The sequence below is a fragment of the Bos indicus x Bos taurus genome, chromosome 5 (genome assembly GCF_003369695.1).
Source record: "Bos indicus x Bos taurus breed Angus x Brahman F1 hybrid chromosome 5, Bos_hybrid_MaternalHap_v2.0, whole genome shotgun sequence".
NCBI lineage: Eukaryota > Metazoa > Chordata > Mammalia > Artiodactyla > Bovidae > Bos > Bos indicus x Bos taurus.
Window position 1 is genome coordinate 10,073,920 of NC_040080.1, and position 13,656 is coordinate 10,087,575.

General features: G+C 58.6%; 1 protein-coding gene across 2 annotated transcripts in view; it reads left to right on the plus strand.

Moving 5' to 3' along the window:
- Positions 1-13,656, plus strand: part of TMEM184B (transmembrane protein 184B) — a 50,282-nt gene extending 36,626 nt beyond the window's left edge. The window contains exons 4-10 of one of the 2 annotated variants that reach the window (XM_027540806.1): positions 2,387-2,477; positions 2,974-3,049; positions 6,434-6,525; positions 7,313-7,482; positions 7,941-8,135; positions 10,207-10,227; positions 11,285-13,656. In XM_027540806.1, coding sequence (XP_027396607.1) covers positions 2,387-2,477; positions 2,974-3,049; positions 6,434-6,525; positions 7,313-7,482; positions 7,941-8,135; positions 10,207-10,227; positions 11,285-11,526 — 887 coding nt within the window. In that variant the 3' untranslated portion in view covers positions 11,527-13,656. The remainder of the gene's footprint in view (positions 1-2,386; positions 2,478-2,973; positions 3,050-6,433; positions 6,526-7,312; positions 7,483-7,940; positions 8,136-10,206; positions 10,228-11,284) is intronic. The other variant, XM_027540807.1, reaches the window with a different exon arrangement.

Below are 13,656 nucleotides of genomic sequence, written 5' to 3' on the forward strand. Positions count from 1 at the left end.
GCTGAAGCGCATGCACCCTAGAGCCCGTGCTTCCCAACAAAAGAAGCCACCGCAATGAGAAGCCCACGTGCCGCAACTAGAGAGGAGCCCCTCTGCTCACCGCAACTAGAGAAGAGCGTGCACAGCAATGAAGACCCAGCACGGCCAATAAATAAATTTTTTGAAAAGTTATAAAGAAAGAAGGCTTTTCCAACCACAACATCAGATGTCAAAAAGCTTTGCTTCCGCTATGATCTCCCCCGTTCACCCAGATTCGAGAAGAGGGAAGAAAACCCCCATCTCTCAGCAGAGGAGTGTCAGTGTCAGGATGTGGCTGCCTTTGGGAAAATACCATTGACTACAATATAGCTGGACCGATTGGAAGAGACACATCCACTCCTCTTGACCTTATATGGTTTTGGATAAAACCATTTTAGTAGGCTGACATCACATTTGGCTTGATGCTCCTCACCTCCTGCCTTCAGATGCCCAAAGTTCCTGTCAGTGGAAAGTGATCTAGAGGCCAGTGAGTGGAGATTCCCACCACATACAGGGCGCTCAGCCTTGTTGGGGGACAGCGGGCCCCCAGGGAAGGTGGGCAGATAAACAGCCATGACCGCCGATGCTGAGGGTGCCAGCCACTCTCCTGAGCACCTTGCATACTCACAGAAACCCCACCACCTCCTAACTTGATAGGAGCTCTTTGTGCCCCTGTTTAACAGATGAGAAAACTGAGCCACAGAGAGGCACCCAGCAGAGCCACATTGCGAACCCTCTGCTGTGTGTCTCTAGGGGGATCGTCACAGCACAGGTGGCCAGTGCTATGGGTCCTGTTTATACAGGGTGCCACCTGGGCCCCTGTTTCCCAGCCCCCGACATGAACCCTTAGTAGGTTAGACCAACTGAGGGGTGTACAGCCCTTTCCAAGTGGCTAAAGGCCAGTTTTACCTACAGACATGTGGCCAGGGTCTGCTGTGCTCCAGTTCCAGGCAGTCAAGCTTCTGTGTTAGTGTATGGCGAGGGCTGAGCCCATGCTAATCCCAGTCAGTGATCACACTCCAGCGGGGAAGGGCTGCCTGGTGTCTGCAAATCAGCAGGTTCCGTGGATGTGGGATGCACGCGTCCCCATGGTGGTGGCCAGGGACTTCTCAGGAAGGGTGATGTCTGACGGTTGGCGGTTCCAGGAGTGCAGAGGGCAGGGCACAGGCAGTGGGGCCCCCGAGGGCAGAAGCACGAAGGGCATAAGACCCTGCCAAGGGGAAGGGGGTGCCTTGTGTTGCTGGGAAGGAAATGTGAGGGCTGTGCAGGGACCAGGCTACCTGCTGAAAGGCCTTGAGCTGAGCCGGGGGCCTGCTCTGGGAGCCTCGAAGGCCTTTCTGCTGCACGCGGACGCGGCGGGTCAGATGAGAAGGGGCCTGCTGGCTGCAGGGCCGCTGGTGCGTCTCCCTGGATCTTCTTACCCCCTGACCCCGCCTTGACCCTCCCCTTGGCCTCACTCCTCTGCCGGACGCCTGTCCTGTTCCCCTGCCCCCGCCCCTGGCCTGCCTCCTGCACCTTTCCTCCACACGTCCTCCTCCTCTCTGTGCCCTGGCTTCCAGCACATCCTGGTACTTCTAGTACCCTGCAGGCAGCAGCCTTCATTTGCTGACCCCTCAGAAGTCCTCTGACCAGGAGACCTATGACAACGTCGTGCTGTATTTATAGCACTCACAGCATACTTCTACTGTGCCCCCGTTGGAGGCTGTTGCAGATTTTGTATCTTTGTGGGCGATGTCAAGCTGTGTCCTGATTCAGAACGCGCTGGCCCAGCTTCCCGAAACATTTGCACTGTATTTTGGGCACCTCTCATACGTTTTGTTGTAGCTTATCGTGCAAAGGCTAAGATGCTGCTACATGCTGATGAATGCATAAGGGTTCTTTCTGTCTCATTCTTGCTGAGAATTTCTCCTGAGATCCTTCTGGAGAATGTTTAATTGTTGCTTGGTCATAAAACTGTGATTTGTAACACAGACACAGAAAAGTGCATAAAACTAGTAAACAATTATAAGGCCAAAACCCAGAATGTGCACCCTGCCAGCTCTTCAAGCCCCCAGCCTACCTGTCCAGCTCGCCCCTCACAATCCTGTATTTGGTGGTAATCACGTTCTTGCCTTTCTTTAAGGTGAGACCAGCAGCGTCTGTGAACACCGTGGTTTAGCTGGGCCTGAGTTTGATTATACACGTGGAATATCCCCTGTGGGTTCTTACATTCCTGAGGTCCGCCCCCCACCCCTGCCACTTCCAGTCCTCCCCACCTCGTCTCTGTCTGTGACTGTGGTTCATTCACTTTTGTTGCTGTTTAGAATTCCACCATCTGTTTATCCGTTCTGTTGATCTGAGTGGTTTTCTCTGGACTTTGTTTTCACAGCCTTGGTCATCTATAATTTCCTGAGCCTGTGCTATGAATACCTCGGAGGGGAAAGTTCCATCATGTCAGAGATCAGAGGGAAGCCCATCGAGTGAGTAAAAAGTCCCCAGGAGCCTTCCCCACTGCCCTGTTTCCTGGGCCTGACGTTCTCTGAGCCATCCTGGCATCAGCCAGTCACACAGACCATCTCTGCCTGTGACCTTGACTTACTCTGCCTCTCTTGCACCTCCTGAACAAGGTCATTCACTGGGACTCTGGGGAGGGCCTGCCTGGCTTTCTCCTCATCTCCCTTCCTGTCCTTTACTGTCTGCCTATGTTTTCCCTCTTGCAGTTTTCACATTCAGTGCCTTTCAGGTTGATTTGTTATCCCAAGGGTTCCTGCCGCATATACTGTGTCTCTCCCAGTTCTTGGCCTCAGGCTCAAAGACTGCCCAGGATCTGAGCTTGATCCCCACCCTGGCCCGCTCCACCCCGGCTTGTCAGGGTGTGAAGGAGTGAGGGTGGCCTGCCCCCGCCACTGAGTCCCAGCTTTCCTGAGTCCCAGCTCTTTCTTTGCTCACCAGCCCTTCTCCGCTCGTCTCTTCCAGGTCCAGCTGTATGTATGGCACCTGCTGCCTCTGGGGAAAGACTTACTCCATCGGGTTCCTACGGTTCTGCAAGCAGGTGGGTACCCCCTGCAACTGCCCTGGTCACAAGCTGCAGGCCGGGGACCAGGAGCCTGGGTCTATGCCCTGGAGCGGCAGCTGCAGGGACCAGGCTACCTCTGATTGACAGAGCAGTAGAGGCAGGCGTCAGGCCAGGAGGACCCTGCTCCCGGCCCGCCAGCAGGGTTCCCATTTCCTGCAAGGCACCCACTCCCCAAGCTGTTAGGGATGCGCGAGCACTGGCAGGGTGTCCTCAGAGGAACATTGGCAGGTGCCCCAGGGGTGTCTGATGCAGCCCCCGGGCAGGAAGTGGCCCCAGACGCTTGCTCATTTCATCCAAGTCTTGGTGTGTATGTGTGAGAGTCCGAGGAAGTGCATGGCGATTCTGGAATCTCATTGTGAAAACGTATCAGCTGTGGCTAGAGCCAGGAGGGTTTCTGCATTGAGGAACACGATGGAACAGACCTGCGCAGCCTCTGGTTCTTTCCCCCGTTTCCCGCTTGGCAGGCAGCCCAGCAGCTTCCAGTTTCCAGACCCGCCCTCCCAGTGGTCTCGAGTAGCCTGGGAGGAGGCAGCGTGGTGTTGCGCTCAAGTGCCTGGGTCTGGGTCTCTGACCGTCTGAGTTTGAATTCCAGCCTCGCCTCTTGACTATGTGACTTTGGCTAAATTACGAAACCTCTCTGAGCCTTGGTTTCCTTTTCTCTGAAATGAGCATAATGATACTTAACCTCAAGGGATGGTTTGAGGAACAGATGAAGGAAAGCCCTTAACACAGCCCTGCCTCTGAGCCTGCCATCCCTTGCTCAGGAGGGCCTCAGGCACCGTGCCCCGCTGGCAGGACCCCGGCTTCATCTCCACAGGGCCCATCAGCCCATCTAGCATCGTGCATCATCATCTTGGGAGATGAAACTCACAGCCCATCCCCAGACCTGCTGGAGGCTGGCCTCCCTGCTCCCTCCTGGGCGGGGCTGGGGCACGGCCCCACCCTCAAAGCCCTGCTTGGATGGCCAGTCTCCAGTTCTTCCAGATCTTCCTTCCCTCGGGTGTTTCTAAATTCAAAACCTCCCTGCGGGACCTGCAGGGAAAGAGTTCACACTGTCCTGGCTTCAGGGTGGGGCCTCTGAGAGCCTTTGTTTACTAGTGCTGGCCCAGCTGTGACTCTCTGCCTTCTTCTTGGAGGATCAGATTGTGTACGAAGTGTTGACGCCAGATCACTAGCTTCGTTGCCTTGTCGGAAATTACTCCCCAGCCTTGTGGGCCCAGATGTTCCGCTGCTGGTCCTGGAGGTGGCGGGGACAGGTAGTCAAAGGCGAGAACTAAAGAAACCTCTCACCCTTTGCCCTTGGAGAGAGGACACCGCGGCTTTGTCATCAGGGCCACCGTCTGGGTCTGAATCCTCTGCCGCTTCAGCCAACACCCCCCCATGCTTTGGTTTCCTTATCTGTACCCTGGGGGTGATGACAGACTTACGTCAAGGGGCTGTCCGGAGCACCACATGAGCTGAGCCAGGGCAGCACCAGCGCTTATTTCGGACATGCTGCTGACCCTCCCCAAAGGTGCTGATCCCACTTCCTTGAGGGGGTGGGGGGCAGCAGGGTTTGTGGGCATCACCCATCTAACCCCACCATGTGCGCCTCTCCTCTTGGCAGCCCTGCAGCTCAGCTCGCCCTGGCCTCCCCTGCAAACCTCACTCGAGCCCCTCTCGGATCAGAAACTTAGGGTTCCACAGGTTACTTTCTCTGCTCTGAGGTCCTTGCCCCATTTGGAACCACAGCAGCTTAGCCTTTGAAAGCTAATCCCACCTCCCCAAGCAGGACTTTGTGGCAGACATTTATTGGGTTTCTAGAGAGTGGTAAATGGCAACCCACTCCAGTGTTCTTGCTTGGAGAATCCCAGGGATGGGGGAGCCAGGTGGGCTGCCGTCTGTGGGGTCGCACAGAGTCAGGCACGACAAGTGACTTAGCAGCAGCAGAGAGTGGTAATGGCACCCCACTCCAGTACTCTTGCCTGGAAAATCCTATGGACGGAGGAGCCTGGTAGGCTGCAGTCCATGGGGTCGCTAAGAGTCGGACACGACTGAGCGACTTCCCTTTCACTTTTCACTTGCATGCATTGGCGAAGGAAATGGCAACCCACTCCAGTTTTCTTGCCTGGAGAATCCCAGCGATGGGGGAGCCTGGTGGGCTGCTGTCTATGGGGTCGCACAAAGTCAGACATGACTGAAGCGACTTAGCAGCAGCAGCAGCAGAGAGTAGTAAAGTGAAAGTTGCTCTGTCGTGTCCAACTCTTTGCAACCCCATGGACTGTACAGTCCATGGAATTCTCCGGCCAGAATACTGGAGTGGGTAGCCTTTCCCTTCTGGGGATCATCCCAGCCCAGGGATTGAACCAGGTCTCCCACATTGCAGGCGGATTCTTTACCAACTGAGCCACCAGGGAAGCCCAAGAATACTGGAATGGGTAGCCTATCCCTTCTCCAGGGGACCTTCCTGACCCACGAGTCAAACGCAGGTCTCCCGCATTGCAGGTGGATTCTTTACCAACTGAGCTACCAGGGAAGCCCGTAGAGAGTGGTGCTTCTCGTGATTACATGGGCACTGCAGCTCCCCTCGGCATTTACTGGGGCCTCTGGAGGGACTTGTGAAAACTCTACTGAGGGCTCCTTTCAGTGGCAGAGGCCTCTGCTGAGTGCTCAGAGGTGGGAGACTTCCAAGGGCAGCCTGTGTGGTCTTGTGCTTCAGTCCCTGCACAGCGACCCTGCCTCAGGGGCTGGTTACAACCGTCCTTCATGCACCACCACTCAGAGGCTGAGTGACTGCCCCCTTGAGCTTCCGCAGTGGGTAGTTGATGAGGCCAGAATTCAGACTCAGTCGGGACTCCAGGCCTTTCTTGGGCTTTGGGCTACTTCCTATTTTGGGGTCATCCCCATCGTCAATAAAACCCCAGCTCAACATAAATCCTAGACCCAGGCCCAGAGCATGGGGCAGAGGGCCAGACCTGGGGTGGACGAGGAGGCCCTCACCCACCCAGAGTGGGAGGCCTGCTCCCCACTGCCGCCTGTACACCAGCACTTAACCCCTCGCCCTTGTCTGCTGTCTGCCCCTGGGCCGAGCTCGTGCCCCTGGCTGCCCCCTCTGCCAGTCCTCCCATCTTAGCATGTTCAGTGGTCTGTCCTGTGGAATCTCTGTCTCTGTGTCTCCTCCATTCTTCCTTCACACCCGTCTTCGCACGCAGCCGCGTTGCCCTATTACTGCCTCGTGTCTTCTGCAGACAGCAGTTCCACGGGGGCAGGACAGTGGGTCTCTCCCATCCGCTGGCTTCTGGCACCAGCCCAGCTGGCCAGAGGAGGTGCTGCTTCCGTGGTCCGTGTGCTCAGCCTTGACTCTTGCCTTATCCCCAACAGGCCACCCTGCAGTTCTGCGTGGTGAAGCCGCTCATGGCCGTCAGCACCGTGGTCCTCCAGGCATTTGGCAAGTACCGGGATGGTGACTTTGAGTAAGTGGCGGGTCCCCTCCTCCGAGGTGCGTGTGGGGAGGAATGGGCAGCTCTGCCCAGAGGCTCAGGCTCTGGCTGAGGGAAGCGGTGGCCGCAGACTGGCCCCATGCCTGTGTCTGTCGTCCGAGTGGAGGGCAAGCCTGACCCCATCTGTCCTCACGCCTCTCTGCACCCCTGAGTTGCCAGGGCCGGAGCCTGGCAGTGGTGCCATCACACTTGGCCCCGCCTCTGACAGAGGAGCATCTGTCAGACAGTGGGGCCCCTGGGGGGAGGGGGGCAAGAAGGGACAGTGACCATTCCCGGGTAGGGGACGAGAGAGCCATATCCCTGAGATCCCCAGCTCGAGTCTCTTCTGCATGGATTGACACACATGCCCCACTTGAGGGTTTAGTGAACATGACTGTGTGTCTAGGCCCTGAGCTTGCACACACACCCCCTGTAACCCTGCACGACAGTCCCCGGGGGTCGGTGAGCAAACAGAGGCTCAGAGGGAATGTAACGTGGCTCAAGTGAAAAGAGCCAAGCCAGGTTCTGTCCCTTGGACCATCAGCTGAGACCCTGCCCCCGAGGCCGCCTGGAGTCCTCTGCCAGGAGCGTGGGCAGTGGAGCAGCAGGTGGCAAGGCTCACCAGTGCCCTGCCCACTTCTATCAGTGGCTTGGGGAGCACTGCCCAGGGAGCCTTCTGAGAGCCATGTGAAGGGGCATGCGGGCAGGGCAAAGGGGGAAGGAGGCCCCTTGTCGCTCAGAAGGGTCTGTTCAAACCCAAGAATGTCCCCGGTTCCCGCAGCGTCACCAGCGGCTACCTCTACGTGACCATCATCTACAACATCTCCGTCAGCCTGGCCCTCTACGCCCTCTTCCTCTTCTACTTTGCCACCCGGGAGCTGCTCAGCCCTTACAGCCCTGTCCTCAAGTTCTTCATGGTCAAGTCTGTCATCTTTCTTTCCTTCTGGCAAGGTGAGCCTCCTCCCGGCCCCTGCGAGGCCAGCCTGTGCCTCCCTGTCCCCTCAGCCTCGTCCTCTGCCTCCTGCTCACCATCCCCAGTGCCCCGAAGGCCTGGGCCATGGGGTTGCCATGGGCGATCCTGGCTGGAGCTCAAAGGGACCTCTGTCCACTGAGCACCTGTGGAGCATGAAGTCTGGGCCCCCAGGGCCTTTCACTGGAGCCAGGAGCTTTGGCGGGATTGCTTCCTGGACAAAGGGATCTCAGGGTTGGTGTCCAGCCAGGACCTGGGGGGTAGTTTCCTCAAGGCTCCGGCTTGTGTCAACAGCCCCACCCAATAGGAGTAGCTGTACACCCCGCTTTCATCCTCCCGGGGGCGTGTGGCACTGGGACGCTATGTGGAGGGAAAAGGAGAAGGGGATCCAGTCTTGGGCTCGAGGCCCATGGCGCCCCTTCCACACCTCCCCTTCCAGGCATGCTCCTGGCCATCCTGGAGAAGTGCGGGGCCATCCCCAAGATCCACTCGGCCCGCGTGTCGGTGGGCGAGGGCACCGTAGCTGCTGGCTACCAGGACTTCATCATCTGCGTGGAGATGTTCTTTGCAGCTCTGGCCCTGCGGCATGCCTTCACCTACAAGGTCTATGCCGACAAGAGGGTGGACGCACAAGGTATGAGCCAGGGTCCTAGAGTCGACCCCCGACCCCCCACCAGCTGGAAGAGTGCTTCCCGGCCCTGCCCCCCGGCCCCTCCTGCCTCCCAGGGTCTTTCCGGTATTGATGGATCAGGAGGTCAGGAGGGGACCCTCGGTGTAGGAAAGGGGCCACAGAGGTCCAGGCACCCCTGCCCCCAGTTACAAGGTGTCGATGGGGGTGGGGACTGGTCCTGGAAGTTGGTGGGGGTGAGGACTGGTCCAAGAGACCCCTGGTCTCTTGCAGCAGGTCTGGAGTATGGAACCCTGAGATGATAAAGCACAATATCCCCATGGGAAGGCCAGGACAGAGACCCTGGGTTAAACAGATTCCTAAGTTCCTGATATTGAACAGCATTATCCATTTTGTCCTGTATTTCCTTGTCTCTAAAGCTTTTTTTTTAACCTGCTTACTTCTAAGAAACAGACTCGGATGGTAATAGCTTTTAACAGCTTTCTTTTTACACCTGCTAATCTTCGCTTTGTTAGAACAGCGGTTGGCAACCCCAGTTGTATATTAAGATGCCCTGGAGACACTCACCCTCAGAGATTCTGCAGTACTGGCCCTTGGGTTGGGCCCGGCAGGAAGTGCCGACAGCTCCCCAGGCAATTCTAACATGCTCTCAGGAAAAGCAGGGGCTGGGGCTGCCTCTGGCTGCTGCTAGGCAGAGAGGGGAGGCTTGGGACGAGGAGGAAGAGGCTGGCAATGCCTGAACCAGCTCGCCCCTCGAGGAGGCAGGAGGGTCTGGGGAGGAGGAAGTCTCCTGGTCTAACACATCTACCCACGGGGTTGGTTGCTGCCAGCTCTTTGTGTGTGTGGCTGAAGGCCCATGGCCCACTTGCCTAGGCTCACCACCTGTGCCCACCATGGGCTCACTGGGCATGCTGAGCTGAGTGTAGAAACACTGGCCTGGCCTTTGCAGGGCTCCTCAGGGGCCCCCTCCCACCCTACTTGTCTTGTGCTTTCCCTGGTTGAGAAGGGGCCTTAAAAACCTGCGGCTGCTGTAGGTGTATGGACTGAATCACCTCCAGGCCTCTCAACTCCTGGGCAGCTGATTACGTTCACCCAACACACTTGCTGCCTGGGCATTCTCCATCCTTTTTCCGGTTCGGATTCTACGCTTAGTGCCAGAGGGGCTGTGCTGGCCAGGGCTCACCGCTGCTGGCTGGCATCCCACCCGCTTCCCATCAGTTGGAAGAGATGTGGCCAGCACTGTCCCAGTGTCGAGGGCAATGTCCCTGGGACCTGGTCACCCTGGTGCCTGGAGCCTAAGGTTGTGGCCGAGAACCCTTTCTAGACCATTAAGGTCTAACATGGTTTAAGGCCCTGCTTCTGTGGCCCTCCCCACAGAGGCTCTCCGCGGTCACCTGGGCTCTCTTCTTGCCCACTGCCCCGAGACACATCCACCCCCAGCCAGAAGCAGTGTGGCCAGGCATCCAGCTCTAGCAAGGACCCCAGCCCAGCCCAGGGAAGCTGCTGCATGCCCTCGACCACCACTGTGCGGGTCCTAGGCCGCTGTCCACCTGTTAACCACAGCGCCTGGCCTCTCTCAGCCCCCATCAGAGTTGGGTGCAAAGCCAGCTCTGTGGTGTGGTCTGTACCTGTCAAACGCCCTCTCCTCCACGCCCCATATATGAAGTGTTGCAAGGTTGGCAACGCACGTAACCCAGGCTCAGGATTTCTGGCCAAGCGTGAAGAGAAGGGGTGGGGGGGGGGTCCCTCCTCAGGTGCAGAGGTTGAGCTCCGACCAGCATTCTGGGTGTCCACTCTTTGTCCCCCAGCAGAAGAAAGCCTGAGCCCTGAAGGAGGAGTCTCCTAGATGGACAGAACTGCCCCCCTGCCCAGGCCTGGAGGGGCAGTGGGGCCACCTGAGTGCCAGCTGGGGTAGGGGGTGGGCGGGACCTGGGGTGGGGCGGGCAGTGTATGCGGTGAGGGGCCAGCCTCGGTGATGGGCGTGAGGTGTTCACTCAGCTGTCTCTTGTCTTCTGTTTCTCTGGCTCCCCTCCCTCCCCCACTGCCCTGCTTTTGCCCCGGGTTTGGCCTCGGGCAGTGCCAACATACGGCCCTTACGGTAGGTTCCACTCTGTCTGTACGTCTGTCCTGCACGCCAGTCCTGTCACCAGCATGAGTCTCTCCCTAGCTCCTTCTCTGTGTCCCCGTCTCCTCCCACACAAGCACCCCTGGGTGCGGAGAGCGCCTACCAAGGGCTGCCCTCTGTAGAGCTTGCCTGCTTCATCCTGTCTCTCATTGTCCTGGAACATGCCCTGTGCATTCTGGGGGCACAGTGCTCGTTGATGGGGAATTGGGGCATTTGGTTCTGTTCTGTGGCAAAGAATGCCAAGGGGGAAAGGGCACGCGAATTTGGGTCTGAAGACTGGGGCCAGGGTGGGGCTCGCCCCTTAGGTCTCAGTTGGGGGCCTGGGCCATCTCTGCCCCCGCTTCCTCCCTGAGCCCTTGAGGACAGTATGTTAGGGAATTAGGAGGAAGAAATAAAGAACCCGCCTGCCAGTGCAGGAGACATAAGAGATGCAGATTCAATCCCTGGGTCAGGAAGATCCCCTGGAGAAGGAAATGGCCACTCACTCCAGTAATCTTGCCTGGTAAATCCCATGGACAGAGGAGCTTGGCGGGCTACAGTCCATGGGGTTGCCAAGAGTTGGACACAACTGAGCGATCAAGCACCTCAATGCAGGGTCGCCCCCCTCCAGAGCCAGTATGTCTGCTCTGCTGTGGGTCCAGGCCCCCGTCGGCCTGTTTGGGTGGAGCGGGCCCCTGGTCTCCTCTCCAGAGTGAAGGGGAGCATCCCACAGGCCTGGGCCCTCTCCCCCAACTCCCTGGGGTCCTTGGGCTCATGCCTGCAGCACCCCAGTCTCCACCCCAGCTCCCTTCCCCACTCCCAGACACCCCCCACTGCCCCCCGCCCTGTGGCTCTTGACTGTCTCCCTTAGGGGTGCCCTGCAGCCAAAGGAGCCGTTCCTTTGCTCATCCTTTCTCGTGTCCAGGACCCTGTTCTCTGTCCCAAGAGGGGTTGGTTAGATGACACACACTTGGGACCAGGGGCGGGGGCCTAGCTGCCTTGCACCCCGCTGCCCAGACCCCTCACCCTGCCTCCCGCCTCCTCCCCACAGGCCGCTGTGCCCCCATGAAGAGCATCTCCAGCAGCCTCAAGGAGACCATGAATCCTCACGACATTGTGCAGGACGCCATCCACAACTTCTCGCCTGCCTACCAGCAGTACACGCAGCAGTCCACCCTGGAGCCCGGGCCCACCTGGCGCGGGGGCGCCCACGGCCTCTCTCGCTCCCACAGCCTCAGCGGCGCCCGCGACAACGAGAAGACGCTCCTGCTCAGCTCCGACGATGAGTTCTAGGGGTGGCTGCTGCTGGCGGGGGGAAGGACTGGGCCCTTGGCCCCAGGGCAGGGTGTGCCCCGCCTCCGGCCTCACCTCCAGGCGGGGAGGCCGGCTGGCACAGCCTTGGCATCGCCCTTTAATTTATTGGACCAGAAACACTCACATATCGCTTCAAGAGGAACAGCCCGACGCCGCCATCTGCCCAGGGTACGGCCCAGGCTCACCCAGGAGCCTTCAGGAATATTTATACAAGGCCACGGCTCTACCGCCTGGACCACGGGGAGAGGATGGTGGGAGCAACTCCCCGTGCCCCTGCGGCTCGTCCTGTGAGGACCAGCTATGCCCAGGCCCCGACGCTTGTGTTGTGGACCAGCGGCTGACACCTTCTCAGCCCCTCACCCTTCTCCCCCAGATGTAAACCCCTCCCCCAAACACCGTGCAATACTCTCTCCCCTGGGCTCCCGCCTGCTCCCAACCCTGCCCCTCTGGTCCCATGCTAGATTAGCCTCACGTGGGTGGGAGGAGGAGGCACGGATGCTCTCTGCGGACCCTCCTCCCGACCCAGGCCTGCCTGGCATGCTGCAGGGATCAGAGCCAGACACCAAGAGCCATGGGTCCCACCTCGGAGGGCGCCTGGGCGTCCTCCGGGGCTGCCCCTTCTGCCTGCCTCACGCCCCTTCCCCTGGGCCTGCTGAGGAGCCAGCAGTCCACACTGCCCTCCCACGAGGGGTCCTTCTTGAGAGCGTATTGAGCAGAGCCCTTGCATCCCAGCTACTCAAAGGGTCAGGGGCTCCCAGCCCTCCTTCCTCTGCTGGATCCTCGTCTCTCCCTGGGGCTCCTCCCTCCTGTTTCACAGGGAGGGCCTGGTCTCTGCATTGCAGACCAGCTTCCAGAGGAGGAGCAGCGCAGGCGGGAGGGATGGGGCGTGCGGCGGGGAGCCAAGAGTTGGGGGACTCCTCTCTCTGGCCCCGTATCCACACAGGACCTGGTGTCCTGCCTCATCGGCCCCACAGCCCATCTCTTCTGTGCCTTAGTCACATATGAAAGCCCCCTACCCCGCCACTGCCCCTGCCCCTGGCTGTCAGTCTGGCCCAGACACTCCCTGGGGGGCTCCCTGTTAAGCTGCTGGCACTCAGTGGATCCTGTAGTGCAGGGCCAAGTACCCTTGGACAGGCCTCAGGGGTGGCCAGGACCACCAGTCCCCCTCCCTTCACCCACCTCCACGCCCACGTGCATGGAGCCTCCCAGGGCCGGAGCCCCCAGGCAGGCCGGGCTTCCACTGGCCACTGTCTTTGGAGGAGCCTCATGATAATGGGACACAATGCATGTTCATTCAGGCAGGAGTTCCTGTCACATGAAACCCAGAGAGCACGCGGGTGTGGGCTGCACCAGCCTGGAGGAGGGGAAGGGGAAGGGGGCCCGACCCTGAGGGACCTTGGCATCTCTCAACCTTTTGGCCACTCCTGGACTGAACCATGCCAAGGTCGGGCAGAGGGTTCCATCCCAGGAGTCTTCCCCGGCCTCTTTTGGCGACCAAGCCAGCACCGGGGTTGGGGGGCACAGAGGCCAGCTCGTGGGCCCCTGTTGGATGGGCCTGGCCAGCTGGTTCCAAGCTGTGCAGGAAGGCAGCGGGTAGGTGCGGGCTGTCCACGGAGAACCTCTGGGCTGCCCCTGTCATTTGCTTTCATGAATTTGAGTCTCCTTCCAGGCCAAAGTGGGCTGCTGACTCCCTGTCCCCCACCCCCGTCTTTGCCTGCTCTGGCCGCTGGCCGCTTGCAAGGTGGACGGGAGGTGCCCATGACAGGGAGCTAGCAGCCCTCAGGGAGATGGGGGCCGGGAACGCGTGCCCAACCACTCCACCCCTCCTTCCTAGGATGTGTAGCCTACCTTGTCTTTTTATTTTTTTTTTAATTTTTTTTTCCCGATCGAGTAGCTCTTTGTATATAAAAAATACTTGAAAAATTAATTGTATGATGTATGAGAAGACAGAGTCCCCTAGTTTTGTAGCTCGTGTATGACTGCCATGAGTTCCACCAGAAAGCCGCTCTATTTTGGTCTCTGTGACATTTTAAATGCGTGACAGAAGTGAGCAAATACAGTGAGAAAGAAATATATATATGAGATAATATAGATTGTATTGAAATCTCC